Source organism: Hippichthys cyanospilos, chromosome 8 (genome assembly GCF_059441005.1).
Source record: "Hippichthys cyanospilos isolate Australia breed blue-spotted pipefish chromosome 8, RoL_Hcya_1.0, whole genome shotgun sequence".
NCBI lineage: Eukaryota > Metazoa > Chordata > Actinopteri > Syngnathiformes > Syngnathidae > Hippichthys > Hippichthys cyanospilos.
Window position 1 is genome coordinate 9,400,493 of NC_142376.1, and position 25,802 is coordinate 9,426,294.

General features: G+C 38.1%; 1 protein-coding gene across 2 annotated transcripts; it reads left to right on the top strand.

Annotated features, from left to right (window-relative positions):
- Positions 1–288: 288 nt before the first annotated feature.
- Positions 289–25,116, top strand: rin2a (Ras and Rab interactor 2a). Of its 2 annotated transcripts, XM_088422073.1 has the most exons (13): positions 289–544; positions 639–721; positions 3,763–3,843; positions 5,629–5,726; positions 7,213–7,423; positions 7,853–7,964; positions 8,382–8,454; positions 8,996–9,087; positions 14,139–15,743; positions 20,799–21,107; positions 21,915–22,046; positions 22,354–22,517; positions 23,154–25,116. In XM_088422073.1, the coding sequence occupies exons 2-13, from the start codon at positions 659–661 to the stop codon at positions 23,544–23,546; spliced, it is 3,333 nt and encodes a 1,110-aa protein (XP_088278199.1). In that variant the 5' UTR covers positions 289–544; positions 639–658; the 3' UTR covers positions 23,547–25,116. The 2 variants fall into 2 exon arrangements, with proteins under 2 accessions (XP_088278199.1, XP_088278200.1); XM_088422074.1 differs by lacking the exon at positions 639–721.
- The last annotated feature ends 686 nt before the right edge of the window (positions 25,117–25,802 follow it).

The following is a 25,802-nucleotide window of genomic DNA, read 5'->3' on the forward strand; positions in this document are numbered from 1 at the left end:
GTCAGGCAGAATAACCGCACCTTTAAAATCACTTCAGGAGACCCCCCCCCCCCCCCCCCCCCCCATCCAAAATTGCATGTATATCCAACCAATTATATTGCATCGTTGTAGAGAGCAAGCCACCTTCAACACTTTTGATTGGTTGATTCTTTAAAAAAAAAAAAATCAAAATGCGACATAAGAAATCTTAGCCCAAACGTCATGACATCGCTGATGAGCCCAGTCAGCCGGAAATGAAAAATACATTTTATTGTGAAAGTGTCTTGGCGGAAGTCTCTGGGTATTCAACACAAAAAAAAGTTCCACAAAGAGGTCAACGTAGCCAAGTCTGGGGAAGAGGACCTAAATACAGTACAGTCCAATATAATGGAAAGAAGCAGCCGGCGGTGCGCCGCGATCTTGTTTACTTATTTGGCTTCGAGGAAACGATGTTAATTTTTTAACATCCATTTTGTAAAGCGACCACGATATGGATCCTTAAGGATTTCTTTTTCAGCTTCTTCTAGCAGTGGGGTTTTCTTCTGACAAATTTACCCACCACAGAGTAAGTATCTTTGAAATTCGTAAGTTATTGGTATGCTGACATTTCGTAAGTGGTCGTTGTTGTTTTTTTTCCCTCCATCCCGTCTTTCTCGTAGTAAGCTGTTGTTGCGCGGTTATGGCATCAAGGAATCCTGTGGGACTTGCTGTTCAACTTGCTACCACCTGTCTTATCCGCTGGGTGAAAACACCGTTTATAAGTGACGACATGGAACCATTTGCACGAGCTCATGTCTTTTTGCAAATTAATATTATTGAAAATGTCTGAAGACGGAATAAACTTCGCGTGCGTTCGGCATGCCACGAACTGCCTGAAACAGCACTAACTACCTACGCGACACCGATTGCGAATTTCTATAGCAAATTCGATCATTTGTTCCATCAATCAACATTCAAGTTTTAATTAACTTGAATTAATCTGTCCTACTGTTTCAACCGGTATTTTATTTCGTTAATATGATCATCAATCACGCTAGAACCATTAAGTCTCGACAAATGCATTTGCCAGAGCAAGTGTGATATTTCATCAGCAGAAAAAACCCTTCTGCAGTGTTTGTTTATTTGTTAGTAATGACCTCTGAATGTTTTCCAACTCAAAGAGCGATGTGTAATGTATTGTTTGCAAGGTAATTACACTGTTGTTTAAAATGACATTTCTGAGCCAAGCACATTTTCTTCTTCCTTTCATCCACAGACGCTGGTACTGTATTTCTCAAACACATTTATAATCTGCTCAGAAAGTCTCAAATCTGTTAATATTCTTACTTCTTATTGTTGGGTACCAAGGGGAGCAATATCATGACGTATGCTAACCCAAACCTTGGTCACAGCTCAGGTCACTGTTATACAGGTCACTACAATAACTTTTCTCTTTATACATCTTATATTATAGAATTACTCATAAACATGCCGGGTGATGTTGAATTCATATATGAAAGATGTTTCAATTGTAGTGCAGTGGTTTAGAGGGGCAACAAAATCATATTTGTCAGGATTTGAGTCAGAAGGTTGAGGTTAAAGTCATCTTGGACAAATGTAAAATTAGCAATTAGGTGTTGGAGGGATACTGTTTTGATTCCTGGCTACTGCCTAGGTGCCTTTCAGCAATGAACCAGTCTCAGTGTTCACATTGATGTCTCCTTGCATGCTTGCATGTGTGTGATGTATTTTCTGTGTGACGCGTCACTGTGACACAAAATATACCAAGTGTTAGATGAAATTCCCCTTGTGGGAATTCAATGAGTAAAATAATAATTATTTAAAAAAAACATTGTGTGCAATTTTTGATTGACTCATATAGTGTATGCACTGGATAATGTTCCTCATGTTATGCAATAATGGCTTTTTAGCCACTTATTCACCAAAAATGTTGATTTTTCAGGATCAATTGTTTAGCCAAACCACTTGGATCAAGGCTTGCTATATGAAAAGTATTGGAGGATAATCTTTTGGCTCAAGTGTCCTGTAGCATGACATTTTTTCCTTTCACATGCTAATAATTTAGTATCCTTGGCAATGGCCTTACCTGTTTTGGGTTTTCTTTTGATGTGATTGAAATGTGACATTTACCGTTTATGGTCATTTGTAGAGCACTATCAGATTTGAGTAGAGTGACATGACAGCAAATGTAACTCATTTAAATTAAATGAGCTGAAAAGGGAAAAAATGCACAATAACCTGACAGCACAACATATTTCTACCCAAATGAATAGTCCAAACATATAAAAAAAAAATGAGACATTGTCACATGTGCTTAATTGGCATTACTTGCAAGGATTTCTCGCAGCTCCGTTAATGTTGCTATCAAGCTCTTGCCAGCCTCCCTTTTTTGACCTGCTGCTCTTCTCTTCCTCCTCTACCTCCACTATAACCTTCTCCTCCTCGGCATTCACAAGTGAAGTCTGGGTTTTTGTTATAACAGACTGACAAATGCATATTGCAAAGCTGTGACCCATGTTGGCTTGAATACAACCAAGTGTAGTTTGCCTCTATTAGTGTATTATGGACTATAATAGACACATAAAGGTCATAGCGATGGCAATGCTATGTCAATTTTTTGGGATGTCAGTTGAATGCAAATGGCAGTTTGGGTTTTTTACCAGGGTGTCAATTTCCATGGATGTAGTGGTATGCCTGATCAAAAGGAGTTTGGCAAATTGGGGCTTTTGTGAAAAACCATAGGGTGTGGCTGAAGGTGTAATGTGCAGTGTGAATGCTTCTTAGTTCTTTTAGGCCTTCCTGATGAGTAGGTGTTTAAATGGAATGGCGCTCATGAATTTTGCCCTGTTCTCATTAAAGGTGTGTTTTTGTGCAGAGCTTGAGGTTGTTCAATACCATATTTACCTTAATAAAACTAAAGACTATGTATACAATTGTGCAATTCAAATATATAAACTTTACTGTTGCCGAGAATACAATTCAGCAACTGCTGGCACAATGTTTCTTTTTCTTTGACAACCACAAGGCACTTCCTGGTTCTCTGACTGAGACATCGAGTCACATATACTGTATGACTCACACAAAAGGAAACACTTTTGGCTCCTGAACTCCCCAAATTCCCAGCACGTGCATTTGTTTTGATAGAGGTGTTAGTATTGCAGTTCAAAGTGTGGGGGTATTTAGCGCTGCTCACTAACGGTTATTTTAACCATCTATTAATGTGTCAGTTATTTATTTATTTTTTAATTGATGGTTTAGATCAGATAAAATAAAAAAATCCATCCACATTTGTATATCTTTATTATAGACAAGCAGGGCATTTTTTTAAAATTAACTACAGAAAATTCACTATCAAATATTATGATTCAGTCACTGGTTTGGTCTATAATATAGTTTATTAAGGGTGAGGGTACTCTACATGCATACATGCTAGTCTCTAATTGGCTGTAGTTTATAAGGTACTAACTACAGGGGATCTTTTTTTCGTGATGCATGCAATAAAAGGCATTAATTGACAGATGCTGATCATGCACAATATCCATGGAAATTGTCTGATCGTAATCAGTGGCTGATCCATCAACACAACATGGATTTACTGGATGTTTAAGTACTCAATGTAATACAAAAATCTCTTTATATTGCACTTTCACAACAGCTACACCTGTAACAAAGCACTTTACAAAATGTAACACTAAAATCTATGTATTAATACTGTACCCAATTGTACAGATACTGTAGCTTTTCCACTCTAATTATTCTGGTTTAATTTTTCTTCCACAATAGTTGTCCAGGAGGTCCGACAAGATGTCCACCCCTAACATCCACCAGTCCTACAAACGGGAAAAGAAAAGCAGTTTCTTCAAGGTACATGTTGGAGTATTACTGCTATTTTTCAAAAAGGAAGTGAGTTGGAGTCTAACTTGGTGCTTGTTTCTCACCCTGTTTTCCCGTTGGCTGCATATTTGCTGAAGTGGGTTGCTCCACTCAAATGTTTTTCTTCTTTTTTTTAAAAAATGTTTTTATGCATTTTTCCAGAAAATCCTTATATGGCTTTCACTTACTCTTGGTTAACACCAAGTAATATCAAACTGTGTGAAACTAATAAGTACTGATTGGAGAATGATGCTTCATCTTTGCTTCATGAAAACGTTGTAGTCGACTTTTTAAATGGCACTGATTGTTTAAATGAAGGGGTTTAAGGAATGTCAACAGTGTATTTCCAACTCAATGTTGAACAGTGTGCCAAGAGAGGTAAAAAAAAAATAGAGCTGGTTCATGAAGCTTGTTGAAATTTCATTTTCCCATTACTACTAATTAGGCGTGACTACATTCCAAGCTATTACTGTCACTTTGCTTACATTTACCAGAAAAAAAGAAACCATTGAATCTATGTAAACCACATTTTCAATTGCATTTACTGCAACGGAACACAACCGTTCTGCTGTTGGTCTTTTTTTTTGTCCTGTTAGTGGTCCTGGTAGGCTCTCATCCAAGAAAGGCTTCTGCAGTTCTAGCAGTTAAACTTGGTTAGCATATACCAGCCTGAGTTGGTGTTAAAAATAAATAAATAAATAACAGCTACTTGTATTTTTGCTCCAAGTTAGAGGTGTGCCCCACCACCGGAAATTGTGTCATTATTTTGGGATTCAAACAACCATCATTAAGATGCCTGGCAGAGAGGCCTCTGTTGGTCAAAAAGTCGTTGCAGGAGTAGGGTAACTATCCTGTCTCACAACAGTCTAAACCCAGCTCACAATTTGAGAGTGAACAAGCCCCAACACTCGGTGAATGCCTGGATGATTGTTGTGTTATTCATGCTAGCCCAACAGAAAAATTGCAAGATTTTACTGGGAAATGAAACAAATGATTTCACACTGTCAAACAGAAAATGTTCGCTGTAAGTCTAAATTTAAGGAAATAAAGCATTCCTGTAAAATGAAACACAAAGAGGTTGGTACTGATTTCAAAACTGCATTTCTCCGGGTCACCATTAATGTACCTCTGACTCATGTTGGTCATTGTTTTTTCTTTTTTCTTTTGTGGAAACACTGATATCCTAATTCTGAATGGCTTTTGTTATTAAATCCTTTTCAATCGATTTTTCAGTTAAAATTACTATCAACACACATAAATATAGTGTTTTTTTTTTTAAACATGCAACTAAACCCTTAAAAGTGCATATTTAAATACAAAGAGCACCAAAGACGTAAATATCCAATTAACAGCCACAAACACGTCAAGCCTACATTTCAATACAAATTTGTTTTTTGATGCTAGCAGCTAAAAAAGGCTGGCACTTCAGGTTAAACCACACAGCCAACTAAGGCACCATTTATTATCTTTTTCTTCATAAACAAATGATATGGTTGTCTCATGGTCATGTAATCACAACAAGAGCTAAAATAATGGTTGAGTCTTTGAAAAAAATGTCCTTGAGACAATACGCAGTTTTACTATTTAATTGCACCTTTAATAAAAAATTCAGATCTTTTTATTTCATTTTAACAATATTTTTTAATAATCGTTTTAATTAAAACAAAATGCCGGACCAGGTTGCCGGACAGCTCGACATGCCATGCTAACATCTATTAACTTTTTCCTTGTCTTTGCACTTCTTTCCATTAATGTGTTTGCTTCATTTTTTTGTAGCTGATTGAATCATTTGCCTTGGAAATTGGCACTTTGAAAAAGGAGATGGGGAAAAAGCCTGAGATAACAGAAGACCACAACACAGATTCAATGCATGGGTGAGAAATTCTTTGGCTGTCTGATGTTGTGTACTACAGTATGTATGTAAGGGCAGTTGCTCTCATACAGTGCACTGGCAGAATACAGACAGTAGAGAGCACAATTGAGAGTTTTTCATGTGTGCTAATATGGAAAAGAGAGATGATCACCAGATGTTTACGCATTTATGTCAGTCTAGTTTTTTTGCTTGAATCATCCCGAAAAAAATGCTTTAGGAGGCAACTGTTAGTACCCTCTTCTTACTGAAATAATTAAAACAGACAAAGGTACAATAAATGATTGAAAATAAACTTAAATGTGACCCAATACACAAAAACATATTTTGGCCCACTCTTTTTTTTTTTTCACACTGCCATAGATGTCTCATTGTTGGAGGGGTACCTCCTTCAGACAAAAATATTTTAGCTTTTTGGATCTACTGTATCTTAAATGGGATTAACAGTAGATGAGGGTTTACCAAAGGCCACTTTGGTAAAATGCAGTCATAATTTTTACCTTCCATTAGTGAATGCTTTTAAGTGTTTATTTATTTATTTATTTATTTTGATCACGTTAGAGGACTCACGACTTGAACCTTTAATTTAGCTGTGACATCAAGCAGTGCAGCAGATTTTTGCTCCAGTGTCTCCAATGTCTCCATGATCTTTAAATTTAATTATATTCAGCATAAATGGAAGACATCCTGGGTATTTCCTGGAGCAGTTTGCTCATGAGAAGTGGACCAAAATATTTGTTGTCCTAAGTTGATTCAGAAGTCTCGCAGAGAAGTACAAAAATGGAAGGAAATTTGTGGCCTGTTTTCCATAAATTCATTCTTAGTAAAAGTTTATTTTCTGTTAGTTTTGCCCTTGTCAATTTCTGGATTTGTTTTTTCTTTGTTCAACAACAGTTTACTAGGAATTTATTTATTCATCTAAAATTTCCTCATATTTTACCATATTTAAATATAGTAAAGGTTAAAAAAAATCATTAGCAGGAGGAGGAATATTGTCCAGAGCTTTGGAGAGTTGAGCTCTTAGTGCTGTTATAATCAAAAACAGATTAACAGATTGTTTTTCCTCTTCAAACTTGTTTGGGCCTGTTCTTGCACTTTTGATGAGACAAAAACGTGTTTATCCAGTCGTCCTTGTGGAAACAAAAACCCTGTGCCTGGATTTTTTACCTTCGGCTATGATTTAAAATCTACTGGGAAGAGGTCCCTTAAATTTTCTCAATAAATATTTTTGTTTTTTGGGATTAGTACCTTCTTACTGGTATTGCCCTCCGAAAGTATGGGAACAGTGAGCTCAACTCATTTATTTTTGCTGCTGTGATTTGGAATGAAGCTCAAAAGATGAATATAACATTAAAATCACCCTTTGCACCACCCTCCTTTACTCTTGTGCTCGTTTATTTTGCTGTGTGTGCACCTCTTACATGCTCCCTGTGGATGATATACTGTACATACACCCTAATGCAACTCATATGATATTGTTTGTTTTTCAGGATGGGTGAAGAAGTAGGGGGTCTCTTCCTACAAGCATCGCCCTGTGCCGACATGGGGCCTGGACTGGCAGGAGTCAGAGATTCTGGCTATGACTCTCTCCATCGGCGACTCAGTGTTTTGGACAGATTAATCAATACACATTCCGTGTGGCTTCAACTTGATCTAAGCCATCAGAATGCTGTAGAAAAACTACAGAGACATGCACCTGGGGTAAGGAACTAGTTCAATACAATATGCCATGTTAATGTTAACTTTTTTTTGAAAACAGGATAATAGTCAATATAATCAAGTTAAAAACAATGTGTGTACAAAAATATGCGAAATGCACACAGGTCTAAATATTTGCCGTAGTTTGCGAAATGCCAGCTTAATTTGTACTTCACAAATCCAATATTAAGCAGAATACCTTTTTTCGACCGGTTGAGGCACGTAGACCCTATCACTGGCATTGGGTGGACACTTGTACCTCCCAAGTTGGCACTTTTCAGTAGATACCAAACATTCCATGCTTCTTCAGTTGTTATCACTACATTATCAAAGAGACAAGCATTTTCGGTACCTTTGTAATTAAAACAAAAGAAAAAGGAAACACTGTTTTACTGGATCTTTTGTTTGGATGTTTCTTCCTCTGGTCTTTAGACATTTTTAGTGAGGAAGTCATCAAGCCTGCAGAAAAAGGTCATATCATTGCGCATGGACAAGAACTCCACAGTTCCTGTGAAAGACTTTGTCGTCAAAGAGAGCCAATACAGTAAGTTTAAAGACACTGCAAGACGTTCTGGTTTGGAATGTGACTGACATCAGTAGAATAAAACATCAACACTAACATCAGTCAATGCTAGTCTACAATATTGACTGATTATAGACTATTATCTTGTTAGAGGGGTGTTTCCCTTGCAATGGTGCTGAAAGTTTCATTGAACTTAAATAAACCACACAGTGTTTTTGACTTCTGTTCTGTCTAGTTTATGCAATCGTTTAAACAAACACAATATGATCTGAAGGCCTGGCCCCAGTTCTGACATATCTCTGGAAAGTCTGTTGCAGGCCACAAATTTCCAAGAAATGTCTTTAGATAGCATTAAAATATTAAAGTCTTGATTGCATTTCACTGTGCCCTTTGATTAATTTCCTCTTTTGATCAAACTGTACTATTGCTGTCTTCTAGCTTTCTCTTTGGAAGGATCCGGCCTAAGCTTTGCAGACCTGTTTCGTCTAGTGGCTTTCTGCTGCATCAGCAGGTAAATCCATTCTTCGGAATTACTCATGTTGTTCTTGCTGTCCTGCTTTTTTTTGGAGGGGGGATGGGGGGGGGCAGCTCATCTTCTCTCTCGTTTTACTGCGTAATAAGCTTTTTTTTTGTTTGATTTACTATTATTAACTCAAGACTGACATTGTAACACATATACTGATCTCCTAAAATATCAGAACATCCCTTATCAGATCTATCTTCACATATAGGTTGCGAAATGTTTAAGTCTGACATTGAAAGACAAATATAATCATGTATAGATATAATTTTCTAGGTACTGTGAATCATTACTTCAATAACATGATTTTTGCTAATAAGAATTTTTAGGTAGACAGGACTGAATGTGTTGTGATACTTTCCGGGATTGGCTCCAAACACTTTCTCGCTTTCATTCCTGTGGGTTTGTGGGATGGTCAAAGCTAAGCAATGCTCAGCAGTGACTCATATGGTTTTTTGCTACAACTTGATTATTCTTTTCTCTCATATGTAGGTTTGCTACATTTCATTCCGCTTGTGTTGCTTTTTCTCAGGGATGTGCTTCCCTTCACCTTGAAGCTTCCAGAAGCCATCGCTTCAGCCAAAACATCTGCTGAGCTTTCTGAGGTTGCTAAACTTGGAGCAGGTGTGTTTGTTTTTATTATGTTTAGTTTACTTTAATTATGTTTTATTGCCATACAGTATATCAAGAATGCAGTAAGTGCTGGAAATGGACACTATGATATTAACCATTGTGCAATATTTTTGTACTTTGATCTTGACAGGAAGTTAGTTTCATATCAAAGAGAAAGCATTGAAAGAACGCAATAGGGAGCTGAAATCTTACCCAGATGGTGACCAGAGATCAACATGGCACGATCACTTAGTTATCACACTACCAGGAGTGTGCCATCCCTTGGCTAAAATACTGCAACAATGTGGAAGAAATTGACCCAAAAATGATCAGAATACTGCACAAGTGTTAAATATTTTCTGTTATCTTGGACTACAGACAGACATGTTGTTTTTAGTTTTTATAGTCTTACGGCTCTAATATCAGCACACATGCCCAAGGTGCAAGCTTCCGCAGCTTTTGGGATTTAGCCAGAACATGTTGCGCCATACTGGTTGTTCCAATGAACAATAAGTGTTTTCTTTTACATGCTTGACAATATAGTGGCTAAAAATAGACAAAATGTTATGTCTGCCAAAAGCAAGTCTAAATTGTGGTGCAGGTGGTGTCACATGATTTTGCTGTATTTGAGCCAAGTGCATGCAGATTCTGCACTCCGAGCATGTGTCCCACTAGAGGGGCTCGGACACCAATGCCAACTTCACAGCAGCCACATTTACATCATCCACAATTAGAGATCTTGCAATCCCTGATAGACATACTCCAGTCAAGTAAATCGTGAGCCTCTCCTGACCTTAATTTAACGGGAATGAGAGGAGCCCCTTTAATTGGCATGGATGCAAGCCAACTGTGTTCACGCCCTTAAGGGCATACATCCGTTACTAATGATGCGTGAAAATACCAAAAGAAAAACTTGTGTTGGGCATGAAAATACGATGCTTAGCAGCAGGGAGAGAGTTAGCATGCTAACTCTCCTCTCTCGTATCAAGTTTACTAGCATTCCAGGACTAAATGACTCAGACAGAGGGACAAAAGTCTTGCCGGCTCAGATCAACAGGGTATTGAGTCAGAATTGGGCTATTGTCAATCTTTCCCTCTCTGCTATAGAAAGTATTTTTCATAATTTAAACGTTTATTACATCTGTAAAATTGTTCCTTACCAATAATTATCTTGTTTTTCTTCTTAAAATGACATATTTATTTGGGAGACCAGAATGAAATTTCTACACATTTGAAATGTTCAGACATTATTGTACTTTGTGCACTGACAAAGACAACTCTGTGACGCAGAAATTGCTGCGTGGAACTCAACACCTCAAGAGTGACCTTTCTGTCTATTGAGGCTCACAGGCTATGACTCAGTTCACATGTAAATCTGCCAGACTTCCTCCTGCTGGCCTCTTATTAAGGTGTCCAGTGTGACACATGCTATCCCATTCTTTTTTTAATGTGGTTTCTATGGATTCAAATGGCAGATTTTCCCATTCTGTGACAATGGTGTGGTTTGTCACAGTGTATCTAAAATATATCTAAAAGGAAGCTCTGATGTACACAGACAGGTGTGTATGTATGAAAGGTGAAAAGAGATTTGTGTTTTGGGGAATCAGATCATGTGACGCTGTAGAGAGGCTTATTCATGAAGGCATTACCAATCAATTTTGCCAGAAACCAATTCGTACACCTGAAGTTTTTTGGGGGGATCTTTTATAGACGAGAGTCTACAGTCAACCAGTGTGTTCTCTACCACATTGGAATATTATTAGATTACAAGTATTATCTATATCTATGTTTTGATGTACCTTAGATAATGTCCCTGAACAGAACTTGTTTGACGTTCATTGTTGTTTTTTTTTTCCTTTTGGTATTTCTATGATCTCAGACAACATGACGGCAGAGTCTTATGGTTCAAAGTCAGAGGGCCTGGCTCATCTTGACCTGTAATGTCAAATCACCTTACTAGACTTTAAAAGTGAATGGAAGCCAGTCAAATCTTTGTCACGGACCATTCTTGAAAGTTCATAGGTTAAGATCTGATTTTTTAAATTGGGGTCTTAAAAATCCATGCTAACTACCATCTACGAATCTGTGGACTTTTGGAGCTTTGATGTTTACAATTTGCCTTTGATGCAATTGTTTAAAGTACAGCACCACACACCAAGGCTACTAAAGTCTTAAAGATAATCACATTCTGATTTCTGATTTAGATTTAGAAAATATCCCCTTACATAGCTTGTTCAATGTAACTGCCATTCCACTGTTTAAACAACACACACTGAAAGGGACTACGCCATTCTAATATTCCACCTTAAGGAGATACTATCAAAGCTATACTAACAGCTGTGTAAACGGTGAATGCCAGGATAGTGGGGCAGAGGAATCAAGTTTCATCAAAGGGCAGTTGTATTTAACCTTTGATATACTGTGTGTAAAAAGGCAAAGGCTCCTAATTCCTAGATCTTTTATACAGTTTCTCTCTCTTTCTCTTTTTTATGTTTGTATCGTAAGAAGTGGTTACCGTATTTTAAAGTGACTTCCATCCATTAATTTTCTCATCCTTTGTAGTCATTTATTTGGTTATTAAAAAAGTACGTTTTTGGTCAGCAATTCTTTTGCATGAATTCAAGCAGACCATGGCAAAAACCTAAAACTAATTTGTATTCATTGAATTAATTTTGATTGAACACGCTAAGACTAAACTATTAAAAAGAATATGGTTTATATACTAGTCAAAACGTCAAACATTCTTTATTTTTATGTACTCTGAATACGATGCTAACTTCAACTATGCAATAAACATTTTAATAAGAACACAAACAGAAACAAAGACATACACATCTATAACGTAAAAAAAATAGACATGTCCAAAAAGATCACTATTGTGAGAGATTAACACCGAATCATTTACCTTAAAGCTAAAACATGTTCACATTATAACTAAAAATGGGGCAAAAAGATAACAAGGTTTTCTACAAATCCCCCTTTAGGATCAATCTTCATTAGATCCCCATCTTATGTACAGAGACACTGCTTTGAGACATTTTTTCAACAAAAAAAAGGAAACATGAACAAGGAAGAACGAAGAGAGAGTGGATAGTAAACAAGTGTAGCGTGGGAGAGCAAATGGGGGTTGGGCATGCGTCATTGAAAGAACTACAGTGAAAGACTTCTGAAAGGGAGGGAGAGAGGCGGAGATACTCTGCTAACATCCCTCCCAAACACACGAGGGATTCATCACAAACATAGTGTTGGAGTTGAGTAAAAGACAGTCGAGTTTCATCTTGCGCGACGTAACCATTTTACCCAGTCTAAAGGTCTTGAGATTTTGGACCCAATCCCATATAAACGTCACATCTGTTTGTCGTCAAGCTTCAGGATCACAGTGAGTGTTGTTGTCATCTTTTTTTCTCTAGTTGGAAGGAGTTGCTCTGTGTCTGGTACTCACATTGTATTGTCTACGTCAGTCTTTATAGTCCTCATTATACATCCTAGGCACAAGCAGAACTTTAGAAGGTTATCAGTATGGGAGTCCATGTTTGCCAAAGGGAACAGCTGTTGTTTTAGTCTTCATTTATAGAACATTGAGTCAATCCTCATCAGCATATGCTGGCCTTAGAAAATAGGTAACACAGTAGAAAAATATGTTGTTGTATGAAGATAATAAGTTTTATAGCTTTGAAATTTTGTTTTCTGAAGTCTTTTGGAACTTTGGCTTTCTAGTTCCTTCATAGATCCTGTACTTGCATATGCAGTTAGTCAGCAGAAATCTGCTGATCAGTATACATTCCAGAGCCATGCATTAATTGGCTTCATCTGGCTTGTGTGTGCATGTGGAGAAGTTCTTTACACAGATGCCTTCAACACTTGTAGTTATGGGACTATTAAGTATAATCTTCTGGTGATTTGTGTGTAATTCCGTAAACTTTCATTGCACACACCCTTTGTTAATGCCACAAACACAAGGTCACAGAAATACTTCAAACTGATTAGAAAGAAATAATAATTTGTTATCATTGCTCTTGCGCCCAAATAAATATTTGACATTTAAGTGACCCTCTGCAACATAACTGAGCCTCTTCTTTGTTTCACTCCATGTAACTTTTCTTTCTAATTTTTGAAACTGGAAATGGCTGGCTAAGTTGAGAGGTTTAGCAGTTCTAAGAATTCTCTCAAAGCAGCGCAGTTCACTATTAAGAAAAAGTATAAGAAAATGCGGATCAATAAATCCAACTTTGTATTTTTGTCCTTTGCTTATTGAGTAACTTTGTTGCCTTTCATGTATTTGTGACTTTCTTCAAAGGCATACTAATTTTGAAAAAATATTTGATTTGATTTGAATGTACATTGTGCAATATCAAATACTCTAAATATCTTTGACTGGAGCTTCGTTAATTGTAGTTGTAACTTAAGTCAGACATGTAGAATTACATTCTGAACATAGTGTTAGGCTTTGTTCTGAATTATGAAGCTGTTCTTGATCAATCAAAGGCATAGCACTCTTGTTCATATCAATTTACTTCTTGATCCAATAAAGAGGCTAAATTAATTGATCATCAAATTAATCCCTACCTATTTTGATTATTAACTGTTTAAATCCATGATTTATCCTAAAATTGTCAAAATCCTCTGATTTCAGCCTCTGAAAAGTAAATATCTGATTTCTGTACTACATTTTTTTTTAATTTGTTACATTTACGGGTTTTATTTTTAATTTCAGTGATCACAATAGCAATTTAATGAAACAAGACAATATGCTTTTCTAAAACAGCGTATGTCCCGTTCAGCAGTTTTTGCTCTTTGTTTGCTTTGTTGAGTGTTTCTTTGATGTCTTTGATCACAAAAAGGACAACGAACGTTGGTTGAATTAAGCCAGTTGTGTATGGAGTGACTCGGTGTGAGTTGTGGCTCATTACAGCTCAAACTGCTTTTGAGGTATATTTGAAACGTATTTTCTTCGGATCTTGACCTTAGTACCAAATTCAGTGTTAATTTTTGTGACGCTAACATTTTTATCACATCAAAATCAGTGTCACTTGCTATAATAACAGTACTTTTTCATCATGCAGGTTTGTGGGACACTGAAGTGTGCCATAAGAGGAAAGGTCCCTCCTCCTTCTTATTTGGAGTCACAGCTCCTGACAGACCACCTCCACCTGGTCAGCGACCGCTCTCAGTTGCCCCCACCCCAGGCCGCCCCCGGCTACATACTCGCACCCCTTCCGAGCTTGAGTGTTGCCAATCTAATGGAGCACTCTGCTTCATCAATCCACTGTTCCTGAAGGTTCATCAACCAGATAGTAACCACAGCCCTGAATTGAATGCTTCTGGTCTGAGCGATAACATTCAAAATCAAAGCCGAGAAAAAAGCACATGCCACTGCAGTGGTGACAGGGCAGCAGGTTGTAACTGTCCTATCAGTGACAGCGGACAGTCACGTGAAAATACATCTTTTAGCCTCGGCAGCGACACAGAACTACAAGGTGAAAAGAAGCAAAGCGGTGAAGACGCTACGTCACGGTCTCCACCGACACGTCCACCACCACCTCGCTTCACAACACTGCAATCGGGCCCTCCTGTTCGGCAGCACAGTATGCCTGAGAAAATTTCCTGGATCAATCTCCCCAAGGAGAAGGTGGAAGAAAAGGAGCGTAGCAGTAGTCTCTTGTCCCGTCTTGGTTCCTCTCTTAGTATCAGCCCCTCATCATCCCCTCCTAAGAGACTCAACATTAGCTCTCCTATTTCCATCCCCAGACCATCCCTCCCCATATCTTTATCATCTCTATCCTCCTCGCCTCGAAAGGCCAAAGCCTCAGCAGCGTCCTCCCTGGAGGATGCCCAATGTCACTTGGCACTAGAGGACCAGACTATTGAAAAGGCTCTTCTTAAGGCCAAACTATCCCAGCAGAACAGCGGCAAAGTTTGCACCCAGCCCTGCAGCAGTCTTACAGATTCCTCCCCTGTGACTATAAACAAACAAGCAGCGGTGCAAGGAGAAGGGGGAGGAGAAGGGGGAGATGAAAGCAAAGGGGTTAGCCAGCGTCTGAGCGACATGAGTCTTTCAACAGATTCTTCAGACTCCCTAGATTTCTCTCAGTCGTCAGCTTTCTTCCTTCCTCCTCTACATGACCCAAGTCCACCTACCGTGGCAGATTTCAACACGCACCTCCCTCTTTCGCTGCCCTCGTCTCATCTTCTTTACTGTAGCATGGAGGAAGACGACGACGAAGAGGAGGATGAAGATGAGGAGGAGCCTGACTATGGCGTCGGCCTGGAAAGCGACCAGGACCAAGACCAGGACCTGACAATGATACCGCCCGGGCACAGGGTGAGACGAAGGCCAAGTGCCAGTGCTTTGGTGCTCCAGAAAGCACTGCGGGGTCATCTGCGCAAGATGAGCGGCGTTTTTAACTCACTGTTAACGCCTGAAAAAAGAGCCATTCGCAGAGTGGTTGAATTATCCAGAGATAAAAGCTCCTACTTCGGCTCGCTGGTGCAGGACTACCTGAGCTACATGGGCGAAGGGGCAGGAACCCCAACTTGGCAAAACTTCGCCTCTGGACTGGAGCTACTTCAGACTCTCCGTCAGTTTATCACACAAATGAAAAGTTACCTGCGACAAAGCTCAGAACTGGGTTTGCCCATTGAGAGCCTCATACCTGAAGACCAAATCGGTAAGTTTGGGAATAAGTCTTGATTCTCTCAAAATGATTGTTCTCACCAAGATTTGACAATTTGTGTAGAGTGGGAGAATGTGTCTGAATGTTGTAAGGCAGTGGCTATCAATCTTTGTTTCATCATTTGACCTGTGAATATTTTTTTTTTTTTTGTCAAGTACCCCCGACCAATGCAGGGCAAAACCAGAAACCTGGATCGCTAATGATAATACCCATCTGTATACAACTAAAGAAACTAAAGGCACAGTATTGTACAAAAGAGTTACTATACGTTTAGGTATAGTATAACAAGTTGCTTCATGTTACAATTAATTTGCTCTTAATTTGAAAATATATTATTTCTTTCACAGCATTAAAAAAGCTTGCACTTACACCAGGGATATTTGAGGACCACTTTTCTAAGACACTGTGTGACACTCAGCATCTTGGAAAACAGAATAATGCTTTTTGTAGGAGTATTGCTATTGTCGTCTGGATGGATGTGCTCTACTTCTCAAACTAACCTCAAGTTGTTGGCTTCAGACTGCAGTAGGAAAAGTGGTAGCTATGGGTTAAATGGATGGATGATATCTTTGATGTCCATAGCCGTCGATGGCAGTGATGATCAACTCTCTCAAATTTCTCAAATGCTGATTTTCACATTTAAATGCTTAAAAATGTATGAATTCACTGACAATTGTTACCATAATTATCTTCGGTCTTGCTTGTGTTTGCAACATTTCTACAATGTAAGCATAATGACCTCATTGTCAAGAAGGAGGAAGTTTGGGCCTGACTTTTTATTGCTTGTAATGTGTTCGCATGCTAATGTGTAATCTTAGAATGTTTCAAAGTATGATTACTTAGAAGATACATTGATAGAGATAATGTAGGTCAGCCAGAAGGAATTGCTTGCAAAAAAAACTGGTGATTTCATGTTGACAAATGTTTATCCAATGCAGTTTGCCGTTCTTAGAAGGCCATCTCATCTCTCTCTCTCTCTCTCTGGTTCCCACACACACCTATTGAAACAGCTGTGTGAACCATTTGTGTTGTGGCTGCTTAGACCTTTTTTACAGATTGCCAAAGAAAGAGCATGAATTTTTACCTCAAGCGAAAGAAACAGATGACAATAAAATTGACTCAAATGTTTCATTTTTCGATTTTCAATTCTGAAGTTTTGATGAAAGCTACTAAAGACGGTGTTTTATTTACAATAGGTGTTATGCTAATGTCTGATTTAGAGGTGTATTTGAATGTGAATGACACACTTGGAACTCTTGGAGTTTTAGTTTGTGGAATTGTTGCACAATATTTTGTTGTGATGAGCCCAGCTGGCCCAAATGAATCCAAGATGCAGTTTGCCAAGGCAAGTAGTCGTACTCCACCTCCAGTCCTTTCATACAGACACACTAGTCAGAGAGAGCATTTGAAGCAAGGCCCCTCCTGTCTCTTTTGCAGTCTAGAGTTGCTGACTCTCACTTGGCATTTTTTGTTAGTGACTCTTTCTTTTCCTAACCCTTTTTCCAGATGCTGTCCTACATTTACTCCCCATATATACAATCAGAAGCATTAATGCTGTAAATGAGGATTTTTTTGCTTTTATTTCTTGCATTTCACAATTGAACATAAGTAACATTTTTGCATGAAAAATAATTGCATGGTTGTTTATTAAGAATGTTTGGTTGTTCCTATTTTGTTTGAATTCCATGGATCTCTTTGGAATGAGGATGATTAGTGTGCTGAAACCTGCGAGGGTGGGGGGTGGGTGGGTAGAATAGACCTCCTTGTTTTATACTCTAACTCACACAGACCGATGCATTTAATCTTATGAACCTGCATTTGTAAAAACTACCATTATTGTTTGGAATCTATGGATAGATTAGATAACAGTTGTAATACTGTATGCTGATATGAAAGCACACAATCCAAATGTCATCATAATGTTTTTGATCCAAAGTGCACCATAACATAAGAATGCTTTAGTTGCTTGCTTTTTCTTGTCTTCTGAAATCTTCAGGATTTTGTACTCTCTGATGCTGTAAATTTAGAACACTGCAAACACACACGCGTGTGTGTATATATATATATTATATATATATATATATATATATATATATATATATATATATATATATATATATATATATATATATATATATATATATATATAATTTTTTTTTTTCCAAATTGTGATCTGTGAGTATGTAATACGTACTGAATAAGTTTGTCATCTACTTACAGTACATGTAGAGATGCCAATCCTCCTCGAATATTTCCTTAACTGTTGACATGCAAACAGTACACAACATTGATGTGTATGCTATATGAACAATACAAAAAATGTGCATTTTCTAGCTATAGTCAGTATTCTAAACACAAAAATATGTCTGAATTTTCATTGCTTACTTAGTTTTAAATTAATCTCTCCATGGGCGTCAGATGGTCTGTTCACTTCAACCTGAATTGTTGTTGTTTTTTGACCTAAGGGCAGGTAGAAATGCTATTTTTAAGGCTGTGTCACTTCAGGAGGAAGTTAGCAATCTCTGTATCAGGAGAGCTTTGACAGATCCCAGAAACGCCTCTTCTCTTGATTGCAATAGGCTATTTTTAACCCCGAAACATTGACTACTTGTCTTGAGTGGGACTTGCAAACACAAGTCTATATGTATACGTGTTTACTTCCAATGTGTACAAAAATCCACATGGATTCTCTAATACATTATGTATTGCACCCTAAAATAATGTATTCCAGACTTAAACTTTACAACCACAAAGTCTTTTTTGAATTATACACACAATTTTTATGTTATGTTTACATTTTAATAATTTGAACTCCAGCATACCACTACAAACAGAAACCACTTTAAAGTACAATAATATGAAAGTGCAATAAATTAAACTAGCTCTGAAGTGTACTAGTCAAGAAAAAAAATCATAGAGAAGAATTAAAAACAAAAAACAAAAAAAAACACCAGTTGCTCTGGAGTAAATGTTATAAGTAACCATTTTGGGGGAAATTTATTTTATATAAACCAAGACCAGTAGAGCTCAGACTCACCTGCCAAACCCTTCTTCTGGAATTGCGGGTAGGTTTAAAATATGCTCTGCGGGTGCAATGCTTCACTCCCATCGTTTGGAAACTCAAAAGCAATATTCACATGTGCTGTTCAGTTGTTATAGTGGCACAAAAATGTAGTGCCAGAGCCCAATGTGTCAGGCAGAACAAGGCAAGCAAACAGTCTCAGCACAAACTTCTAATTGCTTTATAACGTAGGCTGCATTCAGAAATGAATGCCTTTCTGAATATTCTCACTCAGGGTGGTTTTACCCTTTGGCAAATTCATACCTTATATGGAAAATACCTTCTCAATCACCCATCCTTAGGTAACAGCCATTGTGCTGGTGCAGTTCAATACAAACCACTTTTCACTGGCAGCTGTTAATTCAGTTTGTAGTTGAATAAGAAAGCGAGAATGCGCTGTTTGTGTAAGTCGTGCACATCTATCTCGCGAGAGCTTTCAGTTTAGCTGAGGCAGCAACAGAAGGAATTAAAAATGTAAGATGATCATGGTGGAAATGAATGATTCAGAGAGACAAGAATGGATAAGTGGGATTTATGTGATTCACCGATGAAGTCTGCTGAGTAAGAATTAGCTTTAGCGCATGTCGAGGTAAAAAATAAAACAACTGACTAGATCCTATTCTGAAGAGTAGAGTCAGCAACACAAAAGATGCACACGTTCCTCCTTATTCAGCACTGCTGCGGTTTGGTTTCCATCCTGTCTGGATGATATCATGGCATGTGTTCGTCAAACTGCACGAGTTGAGATGCAAAGAAAAAAAAAGTGATGTTGGCACGTTCCTGTTTCACATGTGCTTCCTTCCCTTGCTCTCTTTTCCCTTCAGTTCTTCCTCCCACGATGACAGTCAGTTTTAGTTTGTCTGAGCTTCAAGTCGGGGAGAATAAGTTAAGCATGTGACAGCAAAGGCATAATGTAGAGTCATGACCTGACCTTGGCTGCTTTGACTTCTGCTTTTGCGGCTAATTCTGTACATTAGACCGATAAGTTTGGTTTGTTTGTTTGCTTTTCTGAAAAGGGGGGTTTATTCTTATTGGTATTTGTTTTTGTATCGGTGGATAATTGAGTACCATAAATTTCGGACTATAAACTGCAACTTTTTCTTAATGATTTAAGCCTTGCGCCTTATAGTTCAGTGCAGAGCATCTGCAGTTTTTTTTTGTTTGTTTGTTTTTTTTTACTAGCCACCATGGTGGCCACCAGTAAAGCTAATGTGTGTTTCTGTTCAAGGTGTCAATTTATGGAGCATCTGTTAAATAGAACTGAAAAGATGTGAATCAAAGGTTAATCAACATTTTCAGAAAAGGGTTGAAAAATATAGTATTAAAAATATCAATATTGTATTAAAAATATAAAAATGACATAAGTGTTGAGTAAGATATTTTATGAATGTTTCAAATTGTGTACAATCATTGGTTGTATACACTATATGATTTATGTGCAGTTTTCAAAAAAATTCCAGTGCGCTATATAATCCAAAATTTACAGTGACTTGTATTGCTATTGGTCTGGAAAAGTGGTATTGGACATCCCTAATTTTTGCATTACATAAAGATTTTTTCCAACTGTATTTACTTATTATGCATATATGCAAAGATAATGTTTTTGCCTTTAGAATTGCGTTTAACCATTGTTATTGCATTTACTTGTATAATCACTCTCATCCATGCAAACTATAAATCCATGAAGATCGTCAGTCCTCTGCTTCAAGTAGCAGGAAAAAAACATAAGTAATTTACACCCTCTTAAAAATTGTAGAATTGCCTGTAAATAGAGATAATACTCAAAAGAAATCCAACAACAGGCTTTTTAGTGAATTAATCTTGATTTGAAAAAAAAAAAACATACTATATACATGGTTTGTCCTAAAAAAGCAAACTGTTTTTTTAAATCGATTTTAACAACATATTTAGAATATAAAATAATTTTTAACTCTTGAGATCAGCGTAAAGAAAGAGCATTAAGTTGAATGATTTCCTTCTCTTTTCAGATCACGTCTTAGAGAAAGCCATGCACAAGTGTGTCCTGAAGCCTCTCAAAGCGATGATTAGTGCCGCTCTGCAGGAGTTCCAGGTGCGCAGTGGGGAATGGCAGGAGCTGAGGGAAAACATGACTTTGGCCAAAGCTCGCCAGCCACAGGAAATGGGCGTGGAGGACACGGTGCCGCCTGATCCGATAGCTATCGAGAAGATCAAGTACAAGTTTCACACCATGTGCAAGCTGTATTCTCCGGAAAAAAAGGTCACCATGCTGCTGAGGGTTTGCAAACTCATCTACACCATCATGGAGGACAATTCAGGTAGTGCGACTTCACTCCTAACAAACACGCAAAACTGAATGATGGGCATCATTGCTGCAAACGCAGAGCTGCCGAGTGTTCTGGAAATCAATAATTACTCGTTAACAAGTCATGACAGCTCAGAATATTTATTTAAATAATTATTTGACTGGAGACAGGGAACACAGCTGCACCAGTGGCTCCCTTATTGGGCAAGCAAGTCTGCCTCATGAGTTAGCCAGTCTGAGGTCAATGGTCGGTGTGTTGCGCAATTCTCGCTACCAGCTTCCTTTCCAATGCTAATCACCGTTTGGGTATCTCAGGCGGCTTGTGACGTCAGTAAGCAACACAGAAGGGCTTGAACGATTGAAAAAAAAAGATCTAATTGCATTTTTTTGTCTTCATTGTGATTTAATAGCTCTTCCCATGTTTTTATCAGGCAAGCAACAAATTTAAAGATTAATAAACAATATCAAATGTATCATGCTTTATCTTAATTATCTCACACACACACACAGACACATATATTTATATATAATATATATACACACGCACTCACACTGTATAAAAAAGCCCACCAATTGAAATGAAGAAGAAAAAAACAAGCCAATTGTCAATTTGATTATGATTAACTTATCAGCCCAAATCCTGTGACAAAAGAAAATGTCTGGTGTCAATGAAAGTTGCAAGATCTAAGAATCATACCGGAGACTATACTACAGCTTAAGTCTAAATGTGCTAAAAATGCCTGGCTACATTTGGGGGTAAAGTAAAACGGTTGGAAATAGATCAGATCCTGATGTGTGCCTGGGTCTTTGTGTGTCTCAGGCCGTCTGTATGGTGCCGATGACTTCCTGCCGATGCTGACCTACGTGTTGGCCCAATGTGATTTGCCGCAGCTGGACAATGAGATACTTTACATGATGGAGCTACTGGACCCCTCGCTGCTTCACGGAGAAGGTGTGTTTACTTAACAAAGGAGGTGGGGGGGGCGGGGTTAGCTTAAGTAGACTTTTGTCCTTATATACTGTTGTCAGCTTGTCAAATTTACTTTTTGCTTTATCACAACAATATGTTTCTGTGATGTCAAAAATTGAATTGAGTAAAGGAAAAAAAAAAAAAAGGAAAACAAAATCAAGTTGCACTTGTAAGACAAGGCAGAATGTGAGCATTTAGAGGCAGTTTTGATCACTGCCTTTGGAGCCTGTAATTTTCTGTCCACATATATATACAGTATACAGTAAGTTTTTTTGTTTCGTGGTCTTAGGTGGCTATTATCTGACAAGTGCATATGGAGCGATGTCATTGATCCGGAACTTCCAGGAGGAGCAGGCAGCCAGGGTGCTGAGCTCTGAGACCAGAAATACACTGCACCAGTGGCACCAGCGACGTACCACATTGCACTCTGCGCCATCCTTTGATGACTTCCAAGTAAGCCAAACAGGCTCTGTCCTATGCTATATATTGAGCGGCCTGCCACGCGTTGACTAACTCGCTAAGATGACTGAACGTCACAATCGCAAGCGCATTATACCGATTATTACACTTTCATTAAACATGCAAACATGTTACAATGGCAAAATTGCACCCTCTAGTGTTCATATTGAGAAACAACAATTCATGCGCGTGCATGAATGCGAGTGCCAATAAAGAAACCGATAACGTAGTGGGAATCAATACAGAGAGAGGAAATGAAGGCGCGCTTGTGAAGATTGGCTCTATTCATTTCATTTTGTGCTTTTTTGGCAACACGAACTCTCTGCTTTTTAGCCACAGGTACATAAGAAATGATGAATTTATAACGATTATACAGGCTTCCTCCCACACTCCAAAGACATGCATGGCAGGTGTATTGAACATACTAAATTTACCTTAGGTCTGATTGGGTGCACAAATGGTTGTATGTTCTAAATGTCCAATTGATTAGAACGCCGTAAATTAATTTTAAATAATGCCCTGAAAGGAAATGATGGTCAATTATTTTGCAATCCATTTGTAGATGAATACAAAACAGCCTTCGTCATAAAATCTTGTTGTATTTTTTTAACGCTTTATTAATTCTCCCAGAATTACTTGCGAGTGGCGCTACAGGAGCTGGGCAGCGGCTGCACTGCCAAGACCCTCCCGGTCGGACCCTACGCCACGGCGGAGGAGGTGTGTCAGCTGTGCGCGCTCAAATTCAAAGTGTCGGACCCCGGCAGCTATGGCTTGTTCCTTTTGATGGAGGGCAGCAGCCAGCAGCTGGCAGGGGACACCCACCCTCAGAAGATCAAGGCGGAGCTCCACAGCCGCCCGCAATCTCCCCCCTTCCATTTTGTTTACCGCCGCCTGGCCAATCGCGCCGCCTCACCGGCGACGCCGCTTGACTCTTCACCCAGCAACGAACGCCAAGCCAACTCGAACCTCAGTTCCGAGCCGGCCGCGCCCTCCCCCGATTCCGACCTCAGACTGTCACGTTAACCTTATCGGGAGGATTACAGGCGGACTTTATCCCTCGCGACACGGTTCGCCGAGAGCTGGCGTGTCCGTCAGAGCTTCGGACTGCGGACAACGACTTCTCCTTTTGGATGTCACGCTCGACATCCTGTGTGTAGAAAGTCTAATCAGACAAGACGAGATGGAGGAAGACGGCGGTGACAGAAGTGAAAGTTTCTCCGTTGCTTCTTCTTCTGTGAACCATCTATGACAGGCATCACTTTTTTTTTTTTTTTTTTGCTCAGAGAGCAAAATCACGTTGTTTTTTGGGGGGTTTAATTCTATTTTCATTTTTAAATAACGATACGCGTGTCAGCTTTATGCTAGACCTAGCCGCAATGCTAGCACGAGATGTGGATTCTAGATCTAACCGCGCTATTTAAGTGAAGGTAGAGGGGAATTTAATTTGAAATATGTCACCGATATTATATCAATATTCAGCACCTTGTCAGTCAATTGTTTTGGGTTTTGTCTTACAGTTGCTGGTAAACTGTTTTGAACCCTGATTGTTGTCTTTGATTTAGAGACACCTAGTGGTGATGGAGGTGCACTACCAAGTCCATAATATTTGCACAGTTTAGTGTTCGATCAAGGAAAAGGTTGGGAATAAAAAATGTTTGATGCTTTTTCCTGCAATCTTTCAATGTAAAGACTTTGATTTCTGTATTTACTCCCAATATGCTGTGCATAAACTTGACATTTTCATCCTCTTTTTTTCTAAGAATATAATGATTCATAGAAATGTTTAAGAAACTGTACTTCAATATGAAATCAATGATTGACACGTAATAACTTTTGTAACAGCATTTAGATTGTAATGTCTATAATATAGGCAATTCTGCCAGTAATATTTGTTTTATATATTAACTAAATACTCTCTTGACACTTTTGGAGCAACGTTGCTATTTTCCTCGTCAAACTAAATAGTGGCATTATTGCAGTTATGAGATGATCTCTGCTACTGAAAAATTGTATTTGTAAAAAGCTTTTGAACATTTTTAAGGCCAGTTTAATCTAAAGCGTCTTGTGTGCTTTGAGATGGTGAGAGTCTACGATGAATGATGGTGAAGACAAGGTCGTTGGGAGACATTTTGAAGGACAAATGCACGTCTGGAGACAACAGAAACGGACACATTCACGTTCAGTATTAAGTTAGGTACTGTTTGTTAAAACTACTTGAAATGTGTTTCTTTATTTTTCCAATACTGGAAGTTATGTCAATTTACAGCACAAACAAACAAAAAAAAAGAAAAAAAACTAACACTATGCCTTGTTTGAATTGTAAAGTGCTGAAAGAAATCTAGCATAATTTTTTGTAGCACACCATGCTTATTTCTGGAATTGTTGACATTTTCAAATTGAATTGCTACATTTTTTTTTCAACAAAATTGATTTATCTCTTCAAAAGTAAATACTGTATATTTAACTGCAGGGATTTTTCACAGATTGCTTTATTTCCTATAATGTTCTTTGTGGTGTAATTTTTTAAAATTTGCACCTGAGAAAAGCATTTGTGGCCATTTAATGCTATAATAAAGATTGTTTTGCACAAGTAGTTTAAGATGAAATATTTAAATTACAATGATGTCGCATTGAATCTTTCACATTTGTAAGTCGCAAGCTGTGCTGGGTTGAATTTAAATGTTTAAAATACACACTTTCCAAGACTGAATAAAATTGAAAACAAAAAGCATGACAATCAAGACGTTTTGAGTGTGTACACTTAAGCATCTAAACACTTGTAAATGTTGCCGCTCCACGTTTCTTGCTCAACACAATTATTCATGTTTGATAGGGCTGTGCAGATTGAGCCGATAATCACGAATATTAATCACGTTTGGTCAAACATGTCTATGTATTGCCCTTTTTTAAAAATAAATAAGCAGTATAAACAGTATAAACTAAAATATATAACGCAAAGAATAATTATGGCAAAAAAGACATAAGGCAGCACAGCGAACTTACTTGCTGTGTGAAAGGCAATGAAAACAATGGAGCCTACTTAGATCCAAGCACATATTTACTTTTAAGCTAATTTTAATTAGCAGTCAAGATGCCATTTTTCTTCATTTCAAACTGAATTTATTCCCAATTTTTTGCCAATTAGAATTTTCAAAATGGGTCTCAATTGACAGCTAGTACACTGTATATTAGGAATCTGGTGAGAAACTCGATGCCATTTCACATTGGTAAATAATATATTAGGGTGGGAAAAGTCGAAGCTTTGGTGATGCAAAAATT